Raw genomic sequence first — 23,145 nt, 5'->3', positions numbered from 1 at the left:
GACCGAGAATGAATTTACATATCATGGATCAAACACAGGGCGAGCCTAGTTGTTGGCATGAATGAGAGATGCGAGCTGAGAGATGCGAGCTGAGAGATGATGATGGGTTTGCCAGAGGGCGCCAGCAGAGCTGGTGGAAAAACAACACGCGTCTACATACATATGCATAAATTTCACGCACAACTGAATTGCGTTGGCGGTGACGATGATGATGTGGCGCTGGAGTGTGTGCGGAAATACATGTGTGTGCGTGTGGGGCAAACAGGTTCGGCTGAGCTGTGTGTACTACATATACACTGCAACGATTGGGTGCGGAAATCTGCACAAAGGAGCCCGGGCACACTGAAAAACAAACCACATTTGGGTGCCAGCGGAGCGACGGCCGGCGGTACAGCTGGGCAGAGACAGTTAAATAGACAGGCAGACAGGCAGGACAGGCTGACAGGCGTTGCTGGGCGTGCAAAATTCTGAAATGCCGTCATTAATCTTTATTTGCGCCGGCGAATGCGTGAATAATTTAGCTACCTAATAATAAATCATTGCAGCTGTGCATTAGTTGACTGTCGCTCATATATGTATGCTTCTGTTGCTCTCTGCTCTCTCTCTCTCTCTCTCTTCTCTCTCTCAGTGTGCGTGTGCTTTGTTTCTTGGTTCTTGCCCTTTATCTCCCAGCGGAAGTGCCGAGTAACATGCTTAAATGCTTATCAAATTTAATGCGTCCCACACCCCAACAGCTCTGATGAGCATTAATTAATTGCCAGCCCCAAGCGCCAGCGACAGCGACATTTCAGAGTAGAACAAAACCAGATCTTAAAGATGTAGGGCGCCTTGGCCTAGGCTAAAGCATATGCAATTATTTTGGCCAGCACAGGTGAGCGCGTCCTCCATTTGGGTCTAGTTGGGAATTTGACGAAAATTTCATTTGCCAAAATGAGCTCAGGATCACACTCGGCTGAGCATTACGCATACGACGCTTGAGCAAACATTTGTCTATTCACGCTGTGGCGTTCGCACAAGCAGAACCTACTTGCTGCTTTCGTAACACTGTGTATATATAATATGCGGGAAAATTTTGGCAGATTAAAGGATACAGTAAGGCAAATAAAATAATTTAAAAATTTAATTAGTTTAGGTACGTAGAATTTTGTTTTCTATGATAAGTAAAAAAGATACATTTAAAAACTTTTCATATACATAAATGCAGAAAATTATTAAGATTGTTTAAAAATGATTAACAATCAAGAACAATTTTTTTAAAGTTAAAACTTGATTTTATTATACTATAAAATATTTATTTATTACTAAAAAATATATATATACATTTTTTCTTGAATTTTTACTATTTTATGTATGCATATATTATATGCAGAATATATGTGTAATATATGCATATAAATTATAAATATAAATTATTTATATTATTATTTAACAATTTTTTTTAAATCAAACAATTTATTCTTTTCATTTAGGGCTTGATTTTATAACGTTATATATTATTTATTAATTACTAAAAAATGTAAGTGTTAATTTTTATTATTTTATATACGCATAATATGCATGTGGAAAATTATTTATATTATTAAAAAATTATTTAAAAAAAAAAAATATTTTTATATTTCAGGTTTGATTTTATTATGTTATATATTAATTAAATATTACTAAAAATATGAATAATAATTTTTAATTGAAGTTAAATTTTTATAAATTAAGTATATTTAAGTTGGCAAACCTAAAGTAAAATATTTGACTTGCAGAATACGCTCTCTCTCTGTCTCTCTCTCTCTCTCTCAACTCCACCTGGTATTCACCTGTGCCCGCCTGTTGTTCAAGCCGTCTGGCAACGGCTTTTCTGCCCCTTGGGCACACGCGACGTATGCGTTAGAGCCAGGGAATTCAGCACACACGCGGTTGGTGGTTTTCAGCAGCTGAGAAATGCTTTTGCATTTAAAATTCGGTGTTCCCAGCATCGCCCGAACAATCAAGCCACATTCAAACGTAATTTCAATAGATGTGTGTGCACATAATTTAATTACAGAGCTGAGCACAAAAATGTGGCCGTACATACTAAAAATGAGTAAATGTGGAAAAAGGTTTTTCGCCCACAAGCACAAACACACACACACACACACACATGCAGAGAAGACAATTTTGTAGCTGCAAATGCATTTAGTTGAAGTAAGAATTTTAATTAAACTATGCACTGCAGAATTATTGCTTAAAAATTCCCCAAGCTAGGCCAGGCCTGACCAGGCCAGGTGCAGGCCGATAAATTGCGGTCCAAGTGTTTGGCAGTTGCCATCGAGTGAGAAAGTGTCAGGTGGCAAATACAATTAAATATTCAAATGTACAATCAATAAATGGTTTGCAAATTTGTGATACAGCAATTTGCTATACTATATACATACATACATGTATCCAGCATAGCATACCGGATAGCATACAGCATCTCTGCTGTCTGCTGCAGGCATTTACAGAATTTCACTATTTTGGACTCTTTTTTTTTTCATTCTCTTTCAATTTATTCATTTTATGTGGCCTATGGGGCATGCATTGATGCCGCATTATAAAGCGCACACAAAACTGTCTGTCGAGTGCTGCCTACAGGGCATCTGGCAATCGACTATGCGTAGCTCTCCTTGATTTTTTTATTTTGATTCATTTTTTTTTTTTTTATTTTAAAATGCATGCAGCTCGTTGCAGTTGCATTGCGGTCAATTGCAGTGTCAAACTTGCAAATATTTTCAATTAAAAGCGTTTGCATCTCTTCCTCCCAACGCAGGTCTATCTCCATATCTCCATCTCCCTCTCTCACACTCTGTTTTGTTGATCTTTGCTGCACTTTTGTCTCGATTTAATTGTGTATGCAAAGGCGTGGCAGCAGGCCACAAATGGTGGGCGTCAATACTGCTAGCCGAACTTAAAATGCTGACATTTTTCTTCTTTTATTTTTTTTTTTTTTTTTGTCAGCATAACAAAGCGAATCGTGCTGTAATTCACACAGTCCGGCCGTAAAGCTCACATTCAGGTGGTCTGCATTTAAATTGTAGATACGAATGACCATTTTGTGCAATCATAGAAAAGTTATTCACATTTTTCACATTACCAATGGCTTGGCTTACAGATTGCAGAGCAGACTCAGGCATAAATATCTGACTAGCTAGGCGAAGTCATATATACTCATTTTAGTTATAAAGGCAGTTGGAAATAGATTTTGAAGTCACAAATTTATGGCATGTGAAATTTAAATGTTTAATTTATTTTTTAACAAGTTGGAATTAATATAAAGACAGGACCTTGGGCTTAAATGCTTCATAAAAAATACTTTTTAATTGGAATTTGAAGTAGGTTTATAGCTTAAGAAATTTTATTTTATTTTTTTATTAATTTTTTTTTTTTTTTTTTAATTTACTATGGATGATTGACTTGTTCCATTAATCTAATATTATTATTATTATTCGTATAATTCTATTCTGAATGCAGCCCATCAAAATGGTATTGGAAAGTATTGCTCAATTCTATCTAACTAGATTTCAAACACTTTTACAGACATGTAAAATAGATAAAGTTACAAGAGTGACATTTCTAACTATAGTGAATATCTACATATATATTAAAATAAAAAAAAAAATATTTTCTTCCGTTGCAAAGCCAATAAATACTACGCACACATCACATACAAAGAATATGACCAATTTCACCAGTTTCTCTCGAATTGCCCCCAAATTAGCTAGAGCCACTCTCAAAGACTACAATCATATATGTCTCTCTGTAAGTCGTTAGTATAAAATGCAAGCTGCCGGCATTTGCAGGCATGCAGCTAGTCTCTGAGCTGTCAGTTTACACTATTCATCATGGTAATCAGTTGCATTTGCAGCACATGTATATTTCATCCAACACCTAAATCAGCCACTTAATTAAATTCACTGAGCTCAGACGAACAGTTGCTATGGCTCAGCTCGCATCGGCACTTCAATTGGCCAAATATATGTATATAACAACAATTGCTGCTGCCATTGTTGTTATGTTGCTCTGCTCAGCTCTGCTCAGCTTTGCTCTACTCATATCACATATCAAAACACTTTGAAATTTAATTGAACATTATTGTGTTTTGGCATTTACAAAGTCCCAGTTGGGGCTGATCAATAACTCATAGCAGTTGGTCGTTGGGTAGCTAGGCAGCAGCAGCTAGGGTTCGGTTAGGGCATTATAATAAGCATAAATGTCATTAAATTATTTCTGGTAAATTGATATTTGCCTATTGGATATTTAATGAAGTGTGTTTGCAACATTTTGCAGGTCGTTTATTCTGCATGTTTTTGACTTTTACCGAGAGGGGAGTGGGGTGTGGCCAATGCAAAGCGTTGCGTGTGTTTCTAATTGCGCACTTGCTTCTGACTACATCTGCTGCTCTTGGCAGAAGGACAATGGCATCTGTACAATAATTGGGAAATGGGGATTCAATAAAGTTGAAATCAAACTCTGAATCCCATTGATTGTGGTTGCCGAGCTAGAAATAGATATGTATGTGCAGCACTCGAAGCAACAATGTTCAATCATGTGCAAAAGAAAATATAAATTTCGGTTTTGCTGTTGTTAATACGATAAACAATTGAGAAACTGAGATAATTACAAATAAGCTGAAGTATGTACAAAAGAATAACCGAAGGCTGAGTGGATGTATGTATGTATATTTGCTTTGAAGTGGCTTAAGCTTTCAGCAGATAATGATATCCAATTCAGGTGAAGTATGCTTTATTTATGTTTGTATATTCTAGAATATTTAGATGGGTAATATGTAGGTTAAAGATAAAGGTAATTCGATTTGCAGTTTAGAGTATTAATGGAAAGGATCTGTTTGCATAAAGATTCCTAATACCAAATGCCAAATTAGTTACGCAATGGAAATTTTAATTGAATATAAAAACGAATTTTTATTAAACACATTTTTTTTTAGGGATTTAAATGAGAAAAGGTAGACATACGTATATATTTTATAGCAAACAAATGTTCAACATGAACCCAAAAATGAATTTAAATTTTATAATTATATATAATTTTTTTTATTTATAAAAAAATAATTATTATTTTTTAAATTTTTTGCTATAAAAATTATAATCGTTACGGTCCCTGCTTTAAATGCAAATATTTTTCGGCCAAATATCAAAATATTTATTTCACAATTATTAAAACAATTATTGTATTTAAGCAAATTACATATTTTCTTATCGACATTTTTAAAGGACACAAAATCGTATTGTTCTTATTTTATTACTACCTCGTGTAATAAATTCATTAACTGAAATACATTTGCAAACAACGTCACACAATGCGAGAGCGATTTGTTGTCTCGCCTCAAGGCAGGATAGTATTTAATGAATAAAATGTGATTAGTCTAAATTTGGAGTTTTGTTGCAAATTGCCCGCATGGTAAACAGCAATATTAATTAGTACATTGTGCATATGATACATACGTATATGAATATTTATTTCAATTATTGCCGCTGCTCTCACATAAATTATGCAGGTTGTTGCTGGCCAAATAATAATTAATCAACAATTATAATCAAATATTTATTGATTGGGCCCATGGCATATGGTGGGCCAAAGAGCAGGAGACTGGCAGCAGCAGCAGCAGAGAGCAGCAGTTGCAGATGGCAACAATATCAACTAACTAGCTAAATAACTAACTAACTGCCAACTAATTATGCACTGCAATCGCACCGCATGCACCACACAAAATGGCGTCTATTGCCGGCAGCGCATAATATAATTATAAGCACGTTTTTTAATTTGTACTCGGGTGTATGAGTGTGCCTGGATGTGAATGTGTGTGTGTGTGTGTGTGAGTGTTTGGCATAAGCGCCGCTAAGCTGCAAAATATTTAATTAAATATTAAACTATAATTTTGTTAGACTATAACACATATAAAAGTTTCAAGTTGTTGTCAGAGCTGTTGAGGCAACTCACAAAAATTGTTAATGACATTTGGGCGAGGGGCCCATGCCGACGCTGATGTCGACGACGACGCGAAGGCGTGGCTAGGGCGAAAACTTTTTCACTAGCTGCATAAAACTTTGTGTGGCTTAGTCGGTGTGCATGTGGCTCTCGGTGTTTGTAATATGCACAAAAGCATAATTAAATACATAATGAACAAGGCAACAATCTACACATACATACATATAGATAAATATATTCCATATACATACACACACACATACATATATATATATGTGTGCGCATATCAAAATGTCGCATAATGTAAAAAGCTTTACAAAATTTGTTCAACTGCCAAAGTGTGGGTGTGTGAGTATGTGTGTGTGTGTGTGTGTGCAGCTCCTTATGAATAACTGCAAACAGCGAAACAACTACAACTACAACAACAACAACAAGAAAGAGCTAGGTGCTTTTTTTCAGTGTATGCATTTCAACGCATATTTCAAATTTGCATTTTTAGTGGACCCTTTGTCGCTTATATTGCTGAGAGTCACTTAAATGAACCCGAGCACAAAAGGTTAGCTTTTTATTTTTTAAGGCCATTCAGTTAAACAAATGCTGTAAAGTTTAGCGAAATTCCACATGCGACTGCATCAAATTCATTTCTAGAGTTAATTCAATGAAAAACAATTATAAATAAATTGTATACATATAAGAGATTATATTTGCCAATTATCATACTCATATTTCATTTCAGGACTTTTTTAACTAGCAATGATAATCATTACATATGATTAAATATTGATTGCTATTTACAGAATTAGTAAAAATAGAAATTAGTAGTATGATAAATGATAAATGTTTGTTTACTTAATCCCAGTGTTAACCAATATTAGTCAACACTATGGTTCATCATCGATCGATACACATCTATCGATAGCTAACCATATCGATGGCTGAGGAGGTGGATACTAGGCGTGCCAGAATGAGTAATGGCAGAAGAAGAGTAAGATCGGCAGAGCTAAGTAGAGGGAGAGAGTTAAGTTGATTTTAAGAAAACAAGACATGTAAAAATTAAGTGAAGAAATAAGGCCTCATACAGAAGTGAGTTCAATTAAGATAAAACTAGGCCCAGCAGAAATAAAGGCACTTAGCCGCTTTATTAGTTAAGGTACATTGAAAATGCGCTATAGAGTTAAAAAAAAAATCCAAAAACTCTTATTAATGTGAGATTAGGGTTTTTGGATTTTTTTTTTTAACTCTATAGCGCATTTTCAATGTATTTTAACTAATTTAAAAAGTAGTAAATAAACAGATGATAATAATAAATAAAGCAAAACAGAAATGATAACTAAGTAAATATAATACATTCTATTGTAAAAGTCTTATGGTTTATAAACATCATACATACATACATGTGCAGATACATACATACATAATATGTTATTTAATACCAAACCCACGACTAATTGGACATTCAGCTGAAGCTGTATTTTTAATCAGCTCTTGGTTATCAGTTGATTTATTATTATTTATTAGCATCATGAACTTAATATAGAAATCGTGCTGTTATTCAATTTAAGTAAGTTTTCAGCAAATGCTTTGCGGTTGCGTTGAATTACTTCAAATCTGATCTAAATTACGATTTAAATGCCAACACACACATAGACTTGTAAATGTGTGTGTGTGTGTGTGTGTGTGTGTCGGTGTGTGTCTATTGTCTTACAAACAAGCTGAACTCAGTTGGTTAGATGGGACTCTCAAGTAGTTGGCACACATGTTTACAATAAACCAGAGCAGTCAACTTGAGCGCTAGCAAGCCAAATGCCAGCTGCGCAGCACACACACACACACACACACACAAACCAATACACATGTACACATATGGAAACACTCACACACACACATTGGCAAAGTCAGTCACTTAGTCACTTAGGCAAACGGCCGCCGCCCATTTCAATTTGTCAGTCATCAGCAGTGCCAAATGCAGTAACTATGTATGTATGTGTGTGAGTGTGAGTGCGTGTGTGTGTGTGTGTGTGTGTTATTTGTATTGTGTGCATGTCAAAGTCATCGTGTTAACATTAATTAAATCTATGTATAGCCTCGCCTGCCAACCCAACACATTCTCAACATGCATTGTCCTAGCTGCACACGCCGAACAAATTCATTTTGATTCGACATTTTTTTTTTTCTCTATTCCCTCTTTTTATATGTTTCTCCCATTGCATTGGGCTCTCTGCATAGTTTGTCAAAACTAATTAAATATGAATGTGAAATATCTTACTTTTTAGATGTATAAATATTTGCCTGCTTGCATATGGCCATTGTTCAATTATGCTCGAAATTGGCAAACATTAGGCCAGCCGTCATAAGTATGCAGTAAACATATCAATATCCTTCTAATCCTTCGGGAGCAATTGAAGTAAGCCAAAGAAAATAGTATGTCTATTAATATTTATTTAAGTAGAGCGAGCATTTGGCTACTGAGACACGTTCAAAATAATTTATTTATTGAGAATTTAAGTGGATTTGTACAGCATTTTCGGGGATTCTTATATCTCCAAGTTTTGTAAAGCAACGCCAGACTATCAAGAATCTTATCTGAATTAAAAAGACAATATAATAATGTAAGTCCGTATAGATTTACGTGCTGCAACAGTGGAAAGCCAGCAGGTCAGATACCCCAGCGTTACAAGTGGAAAACGCAATATTGCGATTTTCTAGAACTAAGCTCATTAATGACAGCATTACCTCCGATGGGGTTAAAGATTCCACGTGCTAAATTTGCCCAGTAACTGATATAATGAAAATATATAATTATATGGAACTCACAAACCAATCAAAGCTAATCCGAAACTATTCCCAACAAATCCAAAAAGCCCAAAACTAATCACAAAAATGAGTTATTTGTTTACATAAATTTAAAAGAGAAAGAATAAACAAAAAGATTGATCCAGACTCTCACTGACAAATTTTACCAGAGCAGTTAGAGGAGTCAAAATAACTTCAAGCTAATATGAACTTTAAATACTTTTGTATGTAAATTTTTGTTTTATTTGCTACAAACATAGGGTTTCGAAATGGCAAAGTACTTAAAGCCCAAAATATCTAAAGAGAAGAATTACCCCAACTTTGGAAAGCAGGGGTCAATGCTGCAGATATAATGCTGAGAAGGCTGATGCATATGCAGAATACTAATATAGTAGAAATGAAATAAAAGCAAACGACTCTATCCATGAGGTAATCGAGGAAATACAAATACTAAATAGGAAGAAATTCCCCATATACGAGAAAATTTGTGCAAATACTATTAAAAGCCTCCCGAAAAAACTGCATCCGGTTGTTGACATATACATAAAATACTGTGCTCAGACTGGAATACATCGAGGGAGCTCCAGTACCATAGGCGAATGATGCCAAACATCTCGAAGTGATACAGGATTGCAAACTTGCCACGTGGGAAACCCAATGGGCAATCCGATAGAAAATTTTTGGGATATCCGATGGGTAATCTAATGGGCGACCCAATAGAAAATTCTCGGCATATCCGATGAGAAATCCTATGGGAAATCCAATAGAAAATCTTTGGGGTATCCGATAGGCAATCCCAATAGACTCGCCTTCTTCAAGTCTGTGTCGGTCTCAACAAGCAAAATCGAATCCAATAGAAAATTTTTGGCATATCCGATGATAAATCCTATGGCGAGTCCAATAGAAAATCTTTGGGGTATCCGATAGGCAATCCCAACAGACTCGCCCTCTCCAAGTCTGTGTCGATCTCAACAAGCAAAATCGAATCCAATAGAAAATTTTTGGCATATCCAATGAACAATCGAATGGCCAACCCAATAGAAAATCTTTGGGGTATCCGATAGGCAATCCAAACAGACTCGCCTTCTCCAAGTCTGTGTCGATCTCAACAAGCAAAATCGAATCCAATAGAAAATTTTTGGCATACCCGATGAGAAATCCTATGGCGAGTCCAATAGAAAATCTTTGGGGTATCCGATAGGCAATCCAAACAGACTCGCCTTCTCCAAGTCTGTGTCGATCTCAACAAGCAAAATCGAATCCAATAGAAAATTTTTGGCATATCCAATGAACAATCGAATGGCCAACCCAATAGAAAATCTTTGGGGTATCCGATAGGCAATCCCAACAGACTCGCCTTCTCCAAGTCTGTGTCGATCTCAACAAGCAAAATCGAATCCAATAGAAAATTTTTGGCATATCCAATGAACAATCGAATGGCCAACCCAATAGAAAATCTGTGGGGTGTCCGATAGGCAATCCAAACAGACTCGCCTTCTCCAAGTCTGTGTGGAACTGCATAAATAGAAATTATCACTTTTTAATAAGGTGATAATTTATAAACAGATCATGCGCCAATATGGAAGAAAGGGTGCCATATTTTGGGTTTGGCTTGTGTGCAGAGAATTCAGGTCGCTCAGAATAAAATCATGAATGCGAATGGTTATTAGGAACCACCAGTGTTGGTTAGTCTAACAAAATAATGTTATGGAAGTGCTCATTTAAATTCATAATTTATTGTTCTTGGCAGCAAATATTTGTGATTGCATTGCAATGCTTTTGGATACTTGTCGTTAATTCAAATTATTTTCATATAATTTAAATGCCGGCTTTGATCTGTGTTTTGTGCCTGTGTTTTCTCAACATGAATCTTATGCTCCCGGCTGCTAAATACTTAATTAAAATGTGTGGGCGCTCAAAAGTATGCTATGCCCAGAGGTGTCTGAAATGACAGCTGGAGCAGCAAATTGTAGCAGCAGCAGCAGCAGCAGCAACAGAAGAAGAAGAAGAAGCAACAACTACTTGTAGCAATGGCAGTGGAAGCCTTACACAAAGCATTTGTTTAATTATTTAAATTTAATTTCATGTCATTTCAAATTAGTGCCATTCATTTTCACCCCAAGCACATGAAACATAAAAGCCTAACAAACACACACACACACCGACACATACTCTCACACATACGCAGTAAGCAAACGCCAACAGTTTTTAACTCATTTGCATCACGTTGAAAGAGCATCATCTAGATGTAATTATTATATTTATTATAATAATAATAATTATTATTATTATGTAGACATTCGCTGGCTGTAAATGCAAATGAAAAGACGGCGAACAGTTGAATTCGTGACTCAATGCGCACAGCACAAGTGTGTGCAGGCAGGTGTATAATAGACCAGAGTGTGGGTGTGTGTGTGTGTGCTTGCCTTACTTCAATTGCATTTACACAAACCTAAACAGACTCATACACACACACACACACACGCCCACGTAGACAAACAGTCCCACACAGTTGAAACTCACGTAGACGTTGCATAATTGAATTAGCCAAACAACGACGACGGGCTACAAAATGCCTCAAACAATGGCTAATAATGCTATGTGAATGGAAGCCCATAGGGGCATGGCAGCTGCAACAGCAACAGCGGCAGCAGGTAATTGTGTGGCAATAGTCCCTGCGGGAGAGCAGGAGGGAGGGGGCCTGGCGCAGTGGGGAAATGAACAATGCACATTGAATGCGACCCTCTGATGTAAAATTCTGTAGGCAGCCGACAGGAAGCAATTGGAACGAGCTAAATAGCTCACATTATTTATTTTCATGTTGTTGTAAATCTCAAGGAATGGACATAAATATATGTCGTTCCCATACACAATTTATTCATGAAAGAATTTGTTTCAAATGTGCCTAAAATATATTTTTAAATAAATATAAATACATATATGACCCAGTATGTTTTTTTAAATACTTGCTTAATTACATACTTTGAGCACATTTTTGTTGATTTATATACATTGTATGTGCATTATACAAATGAAATTAGTTTAGCTGCAACGATATCATTTTACTAATATTACAATTTATTTCGAATTACAATTTCCTTTGCAATACACAATTGTACACACTCACACACTCATACACTACTATACACAATAGTCAATTAAAAGCTGGGATTTAGCCAACACTAACCCGCCCCCCTCCAACTTAATATGACATAAATTGTAGTCGGCGCTCAACTCCATAAAATTAATTGCCATTGAATTTTTAATTAACTAAAACTAAAAACGGCTCCCAACAGCAAAACTGTGACTAATTTCAAGAGCTTTGCCGCAACGCCACCACAGCCCACGCCCCCTCGCCCCATTGGCAACAGCGAATGGATTTGCCACGCGCTCGTTTTGTATTAATAGCTCATAAATAAATTTTCCAAAAAGAACTAATTGCTTTATTTTGCGTGCCTGTATTTTGTTTATGGCGAAAAATAATCTCAGCATGCCGCATGACAACAACAAATCGAAGTAATTTTCATGGGAATAGTCGACGAGCAAATATGCTGCAGTCAGTTTCGACAGAAAGACAGATATCTATGGATGTATATCATAAATAATATACTATAAATATATGATATACATTCATGAGTATTTACCTAACTATGTACATTAAAAGTATAGTTCAGAATATAGATTATGTTATACATTTATGCAAATAGTCAAGAGACTAAGCACTAAATGCTCAGCAACTATATTATATGTTAAATAGAATAGAACACAAATATTTAGAATAATACACTCTGTTAGTTATTTAGATGTTTTTTAGCGCATCTGTTGAAGAACAAAAACTAACAAAATCGAATTGTTCATAGAAATAGTAGAGGCTACTAGAAAAGGAAAACAAAAATGTTTAAAATTAGCCTTACTTCATATATAGTGTGCGAGATATACATTTTGGTCATGTATATATACATATATATGTATATATTTCGAATCATAGATAATAATACAGAAGATTCGAATAACCATATACCTACATATATAGGTATACATGCAGTTGCCTAAAGGGTCTGGGTCGATACCGACTGCCAGTGTATCAAAATTATCTCATCATCGCAACTAACTTGAATATGAACAATAACAGGTTCACACAGACTCAAAAGACTTTGTGCTCTTCTGCATTGTCGGGGAACCAATCTGATCTTTAAATACTATAAATAGACTAGGAGTCAGTTTAAAGTTAATAATATTAATGAATCTGGTACATATACCGGCATTCCCACTAATTAGTTAAAATTTCGATATGGAGTCATAGACAAAAGGCTCAAATAAATAATATCCATACTCTTTCCATATGATCACATGAGATAATAGCCCAGCTGAGTGCAAGCAAAGCCAGCCAAAACTGATGAAAATATATTGCTTTTAACGCAATGTTTTTCCTTTTTCCATAGTAAATACATATACATACATACACATTATATTTTGCTGATGTCATTCATGCTCAAGTTTTACTATTATTGCTCTGTGGCTCTGTGTTGTTGTATTTTATTGCTGGCCAAAGCAAGCGCTGTGCTGTGCTGTCATATATCGATTTATAGCAACCACACCTTGCAGAGCCCCTGCAGCCCTCCATCGCATCTCTTTCGCCCCTCGCTCAACCCCTTCCCCCACTTCCGCCTTATCGCACTGCGATATCTCTATAATGGAGGCCTCTGCTCGATTTGTACGCATTAAGCTGTAATCTGGTCAAGGTTTTTTCTTTGTTAATATATTTCTTTCCTTTTTTTTTTTTTGCATTGCGATTACTGTGTGGAGCATCTTGTGTTGTTTATCATCTCATCTGCAATTTTTGTTGTTGCTTTTGCCGATTTACGTTCCAATAAACGCGGCAACATGAAAATAACGTAAATGAATTTATATTTTGATTGATATTTTGAGTTTATGACTCACTTTTAGAATGCAGAGATCAAAAGACGAACAAAGATCCATGCGATGGCATTGTAAAAGAATTAAAGCGATTCTGATGGAAACTTAATGAATGCAGCCATAAAATAGATTTTACAATGAAAATTATGGCAAAATTAAGAGACTACGGAATAATAGGTAATAATAGATAATTAGCAACTTTGCTTAGAGAAGAAGAGTCCGGAAAATCGTAAATATTTATTTCAGAATTTTCAAGATTTTGAGCAAACAAATTTTCATGATATATAAAATTCTTTATATACAAAGGGAACTATATTTAGTAGTTTTAAATATTACTTAAAAATTGATTTGTAATAAAAACTTTGAGGAGCTGAATATTTCTCGACTGTTATGCTCATTAAGAAAAGGTCTAGGTAATCTCAAAGCTATGTAAACAAAATATTGTTGTGCTTTAGGCCAAATTGAGACTATCAAACTGCTGGATGCTAAGCTAATGGACCTACCCATGAAGCCCAAGATCTCATCACATTCGCCAGCTCATTCATCACATTAAATTTCTATTAGAATAAACATTTTGCATTCGTTTGTTTTTGTTTTCGTTCGCACCTCAGCAAAAACGAATTTTTATATCGTTTTTCTTTCTATTTGTTCAAATAAATGGAAAATCTATAGGCAAGATTTTTGCATTCAATTGCCTCTGTTATTTATTTATGTGAATTCGTACGTTTCGCTTTCAAAGCTGAAAATAAAGAATTTTATCTGCACAAATAAAAACAATTTCAATTAAGTTGTTTTTTTTTCGATTTTTTTTGTTCGTTTTTCGTAACCTACTCTAAAGTTTCGTACGGAATCGTTCCAAAATACACATTTATTCACATTTAAAAAAATAAATTCAATACATTTACATGAATATAAGAATATATGTATACATTGTATATAAATATATATGTAAGTGTTGTGCGTGTGTTTCGGTTTGTTTTGGTGTATGCATTTGAATCGTTAGACAAATATTTCTTACATCGAATGCATAAATGCGAAAATATACGAGAGTATCTCTGCATACACATATGCGAGTGTCTGTCTGTCTGTCTGTGTGTGTGTCTGTGTGTGTGTGTAAATCAATATTAGTTTTGTATCCAGTTTGATCTTTGTTCTTTGTCATATTATTATAAATAAATAAATGTTTTTATTTCTGCATACATTTGGTTTTAACATGAATAAAAAATACATTTTCCACACTCTTTTTCCGCAGAGAGACTAAAAACATGTTCTTTTTTTTTTTCTTTACAAGAATATAACATTTATATATATGTATCTATATGTGTATTTAAATAGTATGTAGTTTAGATTAGGTATACATATATCAACAATTTGTATAAGGTAGCTTGTTTAAAGAGTTAACATAAGTACATATATATATATATATATATATATCGTAAACATAATCATATTTAATCGTAATAGTTCAAGAGTTTCTTCATATAGTATATGTATTTATATATAGTAATAACAACAACAATTAGGGCTTCAGACATGGCACATACAGTTCAGATTCAGATCATATAGCTTTTGCATTTGATTTCCGTATATTTGATTCTTATGGTCCAGTTAGGAACTTGGGGACCTACACAAAACTGAATATTTATATGTATAGTGTAGATATATACTCTATATATATTCTACAAAGGAAAAAGAACTTAATTGGAAATTTCATTTCCAGTGACAATAAAAACACAAATCGAAAATTGTGTTGTGCACAACAAAAATACTCAGTATTATTGCTTTAAGCCTGTGCCAAGCCGACTCTAGCCCCGATTCCTATAGCTCTATATAGCTTTATAGAAATACAACATTCATACGTTAAATGTAATAGGCATCAAATGTGGACCACTTGGACATATAGTTGTTAATTGTGCGATTTGAATTCGCAGAAATTGGATTCGAGTCCCAAACGAAAAACTTGAGTACAGCTCAAACTAAAATGTTTTGATGACGCTACTCACAGTGAAGAAGTGAGGTTCGAATCCTTTAAAAAAAAGTGGAAGTTTCGCTCCATCCGAAAAGACTTCCGAAATAAAATCCAGCACAGCTCAAATTGAGTTCGAACCCCGTAAAAAGTTTAGTACAGTTCGATTTGTTCAATTGAGCAGGTTGCTCATTCCTCACAACTGTCTTCAATCTTCTTGAGTCGATTCGAATCCCGGAAAAGAGAAACGGGCATCGAACTGTTAAAAAAAAATCAAAGTGTAGAAAGTACCGCTCAATCTTTCTTGTTGAGAAAGTGCAGGACATAGTGTAGCACCAGATCGTAGCAGTACTTATATTCGGTCATATTCTCGACCAGCTGTGGACGGTGTCGCCGCACGGTTTTGACGGCCTGAAAGACATCGACCTCACCGTGCTGTATGACCTGCTCGATGCACGCATTGGCCGCACAGTAAACCCCGGCACGGCTGCGACCATCGGGCGAGACAACACAGACGGGTCCGTAGTCGACTTTATTGCGCCAGATCTCGACCATATTCATTAGATAGACCAGCGAATTGGTTGAGCTCGGCACCTTGTGGCCCATGGGCCAGCAGGTTAGCTGAAACAGCTGGACGGTACGTGTTGGCGCCTTGACGCCCGCCATCATTTCGGTCAGCGAAACGATCTTCTTGTTGATCTTGAACTCCCACTGCTTGATGTTCGTATAGCTCTTGGACATCACGTAGTGCACGGTGAAGACCGGGCCGTATTTCTCCATTTTGGATTTGTTCGGCCAGAACGAGGGATACTGCTGGGACTGCGAGGGCGGCTGACAGAGCACCACCACGGCAGAGCACTCATGATCGTAGACCAGTGACCAGAACTCGCCCAGCGTATGCTTCATGGGCCACTCGGTGACAATGTATTCGCGCGGTTTGGTATAGCCGTCCACGAAGACCGAGTTGATGTAGTCCGTGAAGGCGTTGCCCTGGAAACTGGTCAAATACGGACGAAAGTTGTCTGGCGGTACGCAGAGCACATCGCGATTCTTCTCCCGATTATCCGCTCGATGTCCGCCTGCACAGTCGCCGATCGTGAATCGTGGCGTCTGCTTGCAGATCTGATCGTACTCGGCCTGGTACTCGTTCATCTTGGTGCTGGAATTGCGACGTGCCTTGGCCTTGAGCCGATCGGACAGCTCGGAGACGGGAAACCAGGTCTTGCCGCATATGATGTGCTCCTCCAGCGTGTCATAGATGAACTTGTACTGCTCCACATTCTCGACGAGGCCCTTGCGCGATTGCCGCAGCTTCTTGAGATAGCCAAAGACATTGAAGCACTCCTCCTCCTCGGCCAGCTCCAAATTGGCATCGATGGACATGTAGACGCCGGAGCGTCCGCCACCATCGCTGCAGTGCACCAAAATGGGGCCACGCATCTCCACGTCGTCGCCATCCTTGATGATGTTGCCCACAACGAGACGCACACGGCGCCTGAACTCGAGCAGGGCATTGGAGAAGGGGCAGGAATGGGAATACCATTCCGTATAATGGAACTGCAGTATCAGCCGCTCGTCCGTGACCTCGCCCTGTTCGTTCTTCTTGTAGAGGCGAAAGGTGCGTATGTGAAAGTTGGCCAGCTGCTCCTCTCTCACAATGTTGATATGTATATCGCCGTAGGTCTCGTGCACCTCCATGTTGGGCGGCCAGTATTGCACGCACATGACCTTGGCAAAGTCAAAGGTCTTGGTCAGCATGACAATGGCGCTGATGTTCTCCTGCCACACCATGCGCCAATAGGCGTTCACCGTCTCCTCGACGGGCCCCTGGGTGACAATGTAGGCATTCGGCTTGAGCAGACTGTCAACATAGGAGGCATTCACATAGTCCGAGTCGGGCACACCCGGCAGCTTTTGCAGCACAACACGATTGTAGTCATATGGAATGCACTTGGGATTCTGATTTTTCTCCAGATTGTTCTTCTTGAGCGCATGCCGACAGGTGTTCGTCTCCACCTTGGCGGCCGTTTGAAATTCCAGCTTATAGAGCACGGGAAATTTGCGACGCAGATCACACAGCTTGAGGAAATGCCGCACATCGATGGGCCCGTTCGGTATGGTCTTCGACAGCGAGTTGTTCTCGTCGCGCGCCTCCAGCTTGATGCGCTCAAAGGACAGCAAGCCGCTATTCAGCATGCTCAGCTTGATGGTGTTCGGTATGGAGACGATGGCCCGACTCTTGCGCTGCTGCCTTTCCACGTCATCGTACCGAGCGGATGACCTCGACCTATGCTTGCTTTGCTTTGTCGTGTTGCCACCCGATTTTGTTGTGCTCGTCGTTGTTGTTGTTGCTGCTGCTGCTGTCATGGCTGTGTTGCTGTTGTCTACCACTGCTGCTGCTGCTGCTGCTGACGCCGACTCGGTCGACGCTGCTGCTGCTGCTGCCGCTGCTTCTAGTTGCTGCTGTGTTGTCATCATCAATCAGTGGATGTGCGGGAGTATGTGCGAATGTGTGTGAGAGTGTGTGTGCGTGTGCGTGTGCGTGTGTCGGTTGTGCGTCGTTGCGTATAGGAGGAGGAAGTAACCGATTAGTATTTGTACACTTGGCACAGCATTCGCTTTCGGATTAGTAGTTGCTTTTTATTTAGCATTGCATATGCTTCTTCTTCGTTAGGAATTTGCCTTAAATTTGTATGTTAGCTTGTTAGTAACTGTAAAAATCTTTGATATTTGTTCACCTTTTAATGCGTCACGCTAAACGGAATTTGTTATAAATAAGTATAATGCACACACCGTATATTGTTGGCTAATTCTCTAGTCGTTTAGCAGACTTTTTCCTGCTATTTTTCTGTATTTTTAATTTTTTTTTTTTGTTTTTGCTTTTCGTTTGCTGCTGTTGTGTTTTCCTCTCGGCTCTTCGCTTGGCTTCTCTTCACTACACACTACACGACTGTGTTTGGCTCGTCTCTATCATTTGGAGCTCAGCAGCTGCCTCGTTGGGGCGAATTTCGTGGACGACTGTTCGAGCATCGCGCGATGTTTTGCGCTTTCACCTCAACATGGGCCGAGCGAACGAAAAACGGCCCCAACGAGTGAGAGAGCAACGCGAGCAGCAGAGTGCGAGAGAGAGAGAAAGAGAGAGAGAGACACAGCCTGGCAACATTTTCACCATGGCACATGTGACTGGCGCTTTGTGGGTGCGTAACGGGTATTTTTAGCTATGCGGGTGGAACGGAATGCTGAGAGCAAACAGTGGTGCAAAACCCACTGCTAATTATTATGTGGATGCCTGGCAAGAGGAATAATAAATACTAAAATTTAAAAAAAAAATTGCTCTAAGGAAAAAAAACATTTTTAAATTAAAATAACAATTTCGCTAGTAAATTTTTTAAAATTATGTTTTAATTTGATTAATTTTGATTTGCATGTATAAATTATAATTAAAACCGATATTTTAAAATTCTCAGTAATTTTAATATAATTTTTTGTATAGATAAATATTTTGTGAAAGCTCCTAATGAACTCTCAAAATTAAGTATATTATAATATTCGTATTATTATTATTTTTTCATTTTAAATTCACAAACTTGGTACATTATAAAATTAGTATGATTTACATAATTGGCTAGACAAGTTCAATTTACATTATATCAATTTTATAGTATTATACAATATCCAATTCTGAGTATTATCCATCGTTGTTTCCACTCCTTTCTTGAACCGGCTGGCCGTCCGTCACACACTGTGCAATTCACCTTCTAGTATGAATGAAAATTTCCGTTTTCCCATTGCCTCTCGTTTCGTCGAGGCGAAAAATTTCCATTTACCACATAGAAACGATTTCGCCCGATACAGCACAGCTGGCACCGCTCTCGTTCTCTCCGGCTCTCTAGGCGCATGCTCTCTGGATGATTTTCACTTTTCATTACGTATTTCATTTTCGCCTATTGTTTTTCGTTTTTCTTTGCGAAGTGTAATTGAAAATTCCGTTATTTAAATGAGGAAGTGACGTTGATTTTTGTTGATTTTGTTTTTGTTATTGTTTTTGATTACAGCCAAAAAATTTTAATTTCCATATTTAATTGGCAGGGCAATGCCAAACAAAATTATGATTTATATTGCCCGATGTTAGCAGATATATCCCGATTTTTAATGACTGCAGTAAATATAATAAACATTTCCTGCTATAATTTGATGTGTAGGTTTTTGCCTCTGGGATTTCATTGTTGTGCTGTTGCTGTGCATTTTCCCCCCTCCATTTTCACGTTCATGCATTTAATTTCCGTGTGCACTGCCTCTAAATAGTTTTTGGCAATAGCCCACAGCCAAGGAGGAAGCGCAGCGTTGAAGAACAAACAGCAACAACAAGAACAACTAAAGCAAATAGTTGATCATTATGATGTTTGATCATCATCACGCCAAGAATGTTGTGGCGGCTGGGCCGTTTGCTGTTGAAGTGGTTGGCGGCTGGCGCTACTCTCGAGGTAATTTCGAATTTCGAAATAATGACACGAGCATATGTCAAAGAATTTGTATATGTAAACGAATCTTCTCGTATACAGTGAGCTCTGCCACTGGCAATCAAGCAAATTCGTCTCGAATGACAATCTAACGATTACCGCATCGAACCAGGCAATGATAATTCGAAGAAATCATCAGCCACGAATAATAAATATTAAATTTAGGAACTAATTCACCCAAACAAAAAAACGCCCCAACTAATGGGACTTCCTCATCACATAAACTTGTATAAGACTGCTAATGTAAAATCTCCAGGAGATAATTGCCTATCCATAAACAGCTCAAAATTCACGTCTATTCCAACAAGCGACTAATTGTGGATTCCAATACACATATTAAATAAAACTCCTACGGTGAAAACCCCAACTAAATAGACTTTTTCATATGATTAAAGACATTTTTACTTGTCTCAAGTTGGCTTCAAGTTTGATCACACCCACACTTCCAGTCTGTAGCTTATTACGGGGGGGTGCAGAGGCTGGATATAACGAGCCGCTCGACAGGTATTGAAGAGACACAGCATTCGCTGTGGCTGGCGGGCCGTAGTTAATTTAAGATATTTGCGTACCTTCGGCCCGACGACGATAATCCGGCGTAAAGCCGCGCGGCTCTTGCAAATTGCTGTAGCCACCTAATTTGAGAGCTGTTGACCCATTAGGGGCACAAGCCGTGGCGCCTTCAAAATGGCGCCCCGGCACGCAGTTCAGCCACTTGAATATGCCACCCTTCGCACACCACCCACAAGTATACGGCCACACACACACAGACATTTATAACTAAGCCAACAAAAGCGTCGACTGTGGCTGACCGCAGGCTGCAAGGACTGAGAAGTGTGCTTCAACCTTGGCGCCGCAAAATCCGCCTAAAAGCCACACGAGAGAATTGCCCCAAAACCGAACTAAAGTGAGCTGAACCTTCGTCCGCGACTAATTAGCATTAAATCAGCTAGAAGAGGGGACAGACAATAACGGCTATGATGGCTGGCACTTACCTTGCCAAATATGGTGAGGCCGCCGTGCTTCATGTTGAAGGTTGGCGCGTCCGCGTAGCTCGAGTCGGCCCACGGCGTATGGCATGTGGATGTCAGCGTCATATACCTCACCCCAATGGCGTACAGGGTGCGCAGCACAGCCAGCGAACCACCCAGCGAGTGGCCGCCCTCGACGCCGGTCAGCGAGCACAGCTGTTGGTTCTTGTGGGCATCGATGATGTCTGCAAAGAAGACATAAGCTGGAGTCCATCTTCAACCAAAAACCAATGAAAATGCCAATGTCGATAATGATGAAAACGGTATTGAATGGAGCCCGATGTCAAAAAGCAACATCGATTTATACCGCAAGCAAAGAACTATTGATAATAATTCAACAGAAAGTAAAATTGATTTGCATTTTGTTTAGATTGTTATAAAAAAAAAATACACTCCCTCAATACACTAATACGAAAGCCCCTCGCCCACTCCTCCTTCTCCCCATAGCACATTAGCTAAGAGGAAATAAGCAACAAGAAAATGGTTCAACCAAAGCGCAAAAAATACAAAAACACGGCCTCTTTTCCAAGGTACCAACAAGGTACCTTGCCTCCAAAAGAAAAAATCATATAAATATATTCTAGAAAAAACTCAACTCAACTCCACTCTACACACAGACCCAGTCTAAATCGAGATCATTTATATTTTTTGTCTGCCGACTTAAAATCTCATGCGTCAACTTAGTTGCACGCATGGGCAGCAGACGACAACGCCATCGGTAAAACCGATCTGGGGCAGTTGTCCTGAGCGACACTGCATCAATCCGAAGATTGTGCAACAAAAGCAGCTAAAAACTGACTTTTGTGGTGCCAGTTGCTTTATTTCAACAAGCAACAGCTCAATGTTAGATTTTAGCCAAAAAAAAAATCTAACCCAAGTCGTCGATTCCAAAGCTGACAATTCCAATTACCGACCAAAGACCAAAGACTTTACGAAAAAACTAGCAAAAAAAAAAGATTATCACAATTAATAAAAAAAAAAAAAAACACTCCGCAATACACTAATTCCACTCCACTTCCTTCCACACAGACCCAGTCTAAATCGAGATCATTTATATTTTTTGTCTGCCGACTTAAAATCTCATGCGTCAACTTAGTTGCACGCATGGGCAGTAGACGACAACGCCATCGGTAAAACCGATCCGGGGGGCAGTTGTCCTGAGCGACACTGCATCAATCCGAAGATTGTGCAACAAAAGCAGCTAAAAACTGACTTTTGTGGTGCCAGTTGCTTTATTTCAACAAGCAACAGCTCAATGTTAGATTTTAGCCAAAAAGAAAATCTAACCCAAGTCGTCGATTCCAAAGCTGACAATTCCAATTACCGACCAAAGACCAAAGACTACGAAAAAACTAGCAAAAAAAAAGATTATCACAATTAATAAAAAAAAAAAAACACTCCGCAATACACTAATTCCACTCCACTTCCTTCCACACAGACCCAGTCTAAATCCAGATCATTTATATTTTTTGTCTGCCGACTTAAAATCTCATGCGTCAACTTTGTTGCACGCATGGGCAGCAGACGACAACGCCATCGGTAAAACCGATCCGGGGGGCAGTTGTCCTGAGCGACACTGCATCAATCCGAAGATTGTGCAACAAAAGCAGTAATAAACTGACTTTTGTGGTGCCAGTTGCTTTATTTCAACAAGCAACAGCTCAATGTTAGATTTTAGCCAAAAGAAAAATCTAACCCAAGTCAAATCAACTCAAAAACAAAAAAACACAAAAAAAAAAAAATGCACCAAAAAAATACACAAAAAAAAATTATATGAGCCGGTTATTAGAACCAGCTGAGCGCTGGGAGACAACTGAATTCGACAGCCAGAAAGCCGGCCTTTTATAGCCCGGCGACGGCCTAAGTACACGTCATCGATTATCAAGCCGTGTTGGTGACTGCCCAAAATAGTGCTGGAAAATGCCAATGTGCGATTGTCGATTATCGGCAAACTCAATCGAGCTGC

General features: G+C 38.1%; 2 protein-coding genes across 3 annotated transcripts in view; both read right to left on the bottom strand.

The window, feature by feature from the left end:
• Positions 1–23,145, bottom strand: part of LOC115564221 (uncharacterized) — a 72,744-nt gene that overhangs the window by 18,966 nt on the left and 30,633 nt on the right. Inside the window, exon 7 of the mRNA XM_089258512.1 lies at positions 21,144–21,364. Coding sequence (XP_089114638.1) covers positions 21,144–21,364 — 221 coding nt within the window. The remainder of the gene's footprint in view (positions 1–21,143; positions 21,365–23,145) is intronic.
• On the bottom strand, positions 14,454–18,706 carry Ptp36E (protein tyrosine phosphatase 36E). Of its 2 annotated transcripts, none has more exons than XM_089257430.1 (2): positions 18,370–18,706; positions 14,454–18,313 (listed from the first exon to the last, which is right to left on the bottom strand). In XM_089257430.1, the coding sequence occupies exon 2, from the start codon at positions 18,107–18,109 to the stop codon at positions 15,926–15,928; it is 2,184 nt and encodes a 727-aa protein (XP_089113556.1). In that variant the 5' UTR covers positions 18,110–18,313; positions 18,370–18,706; the 3' UTR covers positions 14,454–15,925. The 2 variants fall into 2 exon arrangements, with proteins under 2 accessions (XP_089113556.1, XP_089113557.1); XM_089257431.1 differs by having other exon boundaries at positions 14,454–18,091; positions 18,370–18,705.

This window comes from Drosophila navojoa, chromosome 3, assembly GCF_054131105.1.
Source record: "Drosophila navojoa isolate 15081-1374.11 chromosome 3, UAZ_NAV_1.0, whole genome shotgun sequence".
NCBI lineage: Eukaryota > Metazoa > Arthropoda > Insecta > Diptera > Drosophilidae > Drosophila > Drosophila navojoa.
This window is presented reverse-complemented; position numbering and strand designations above follow the sequence as displayed.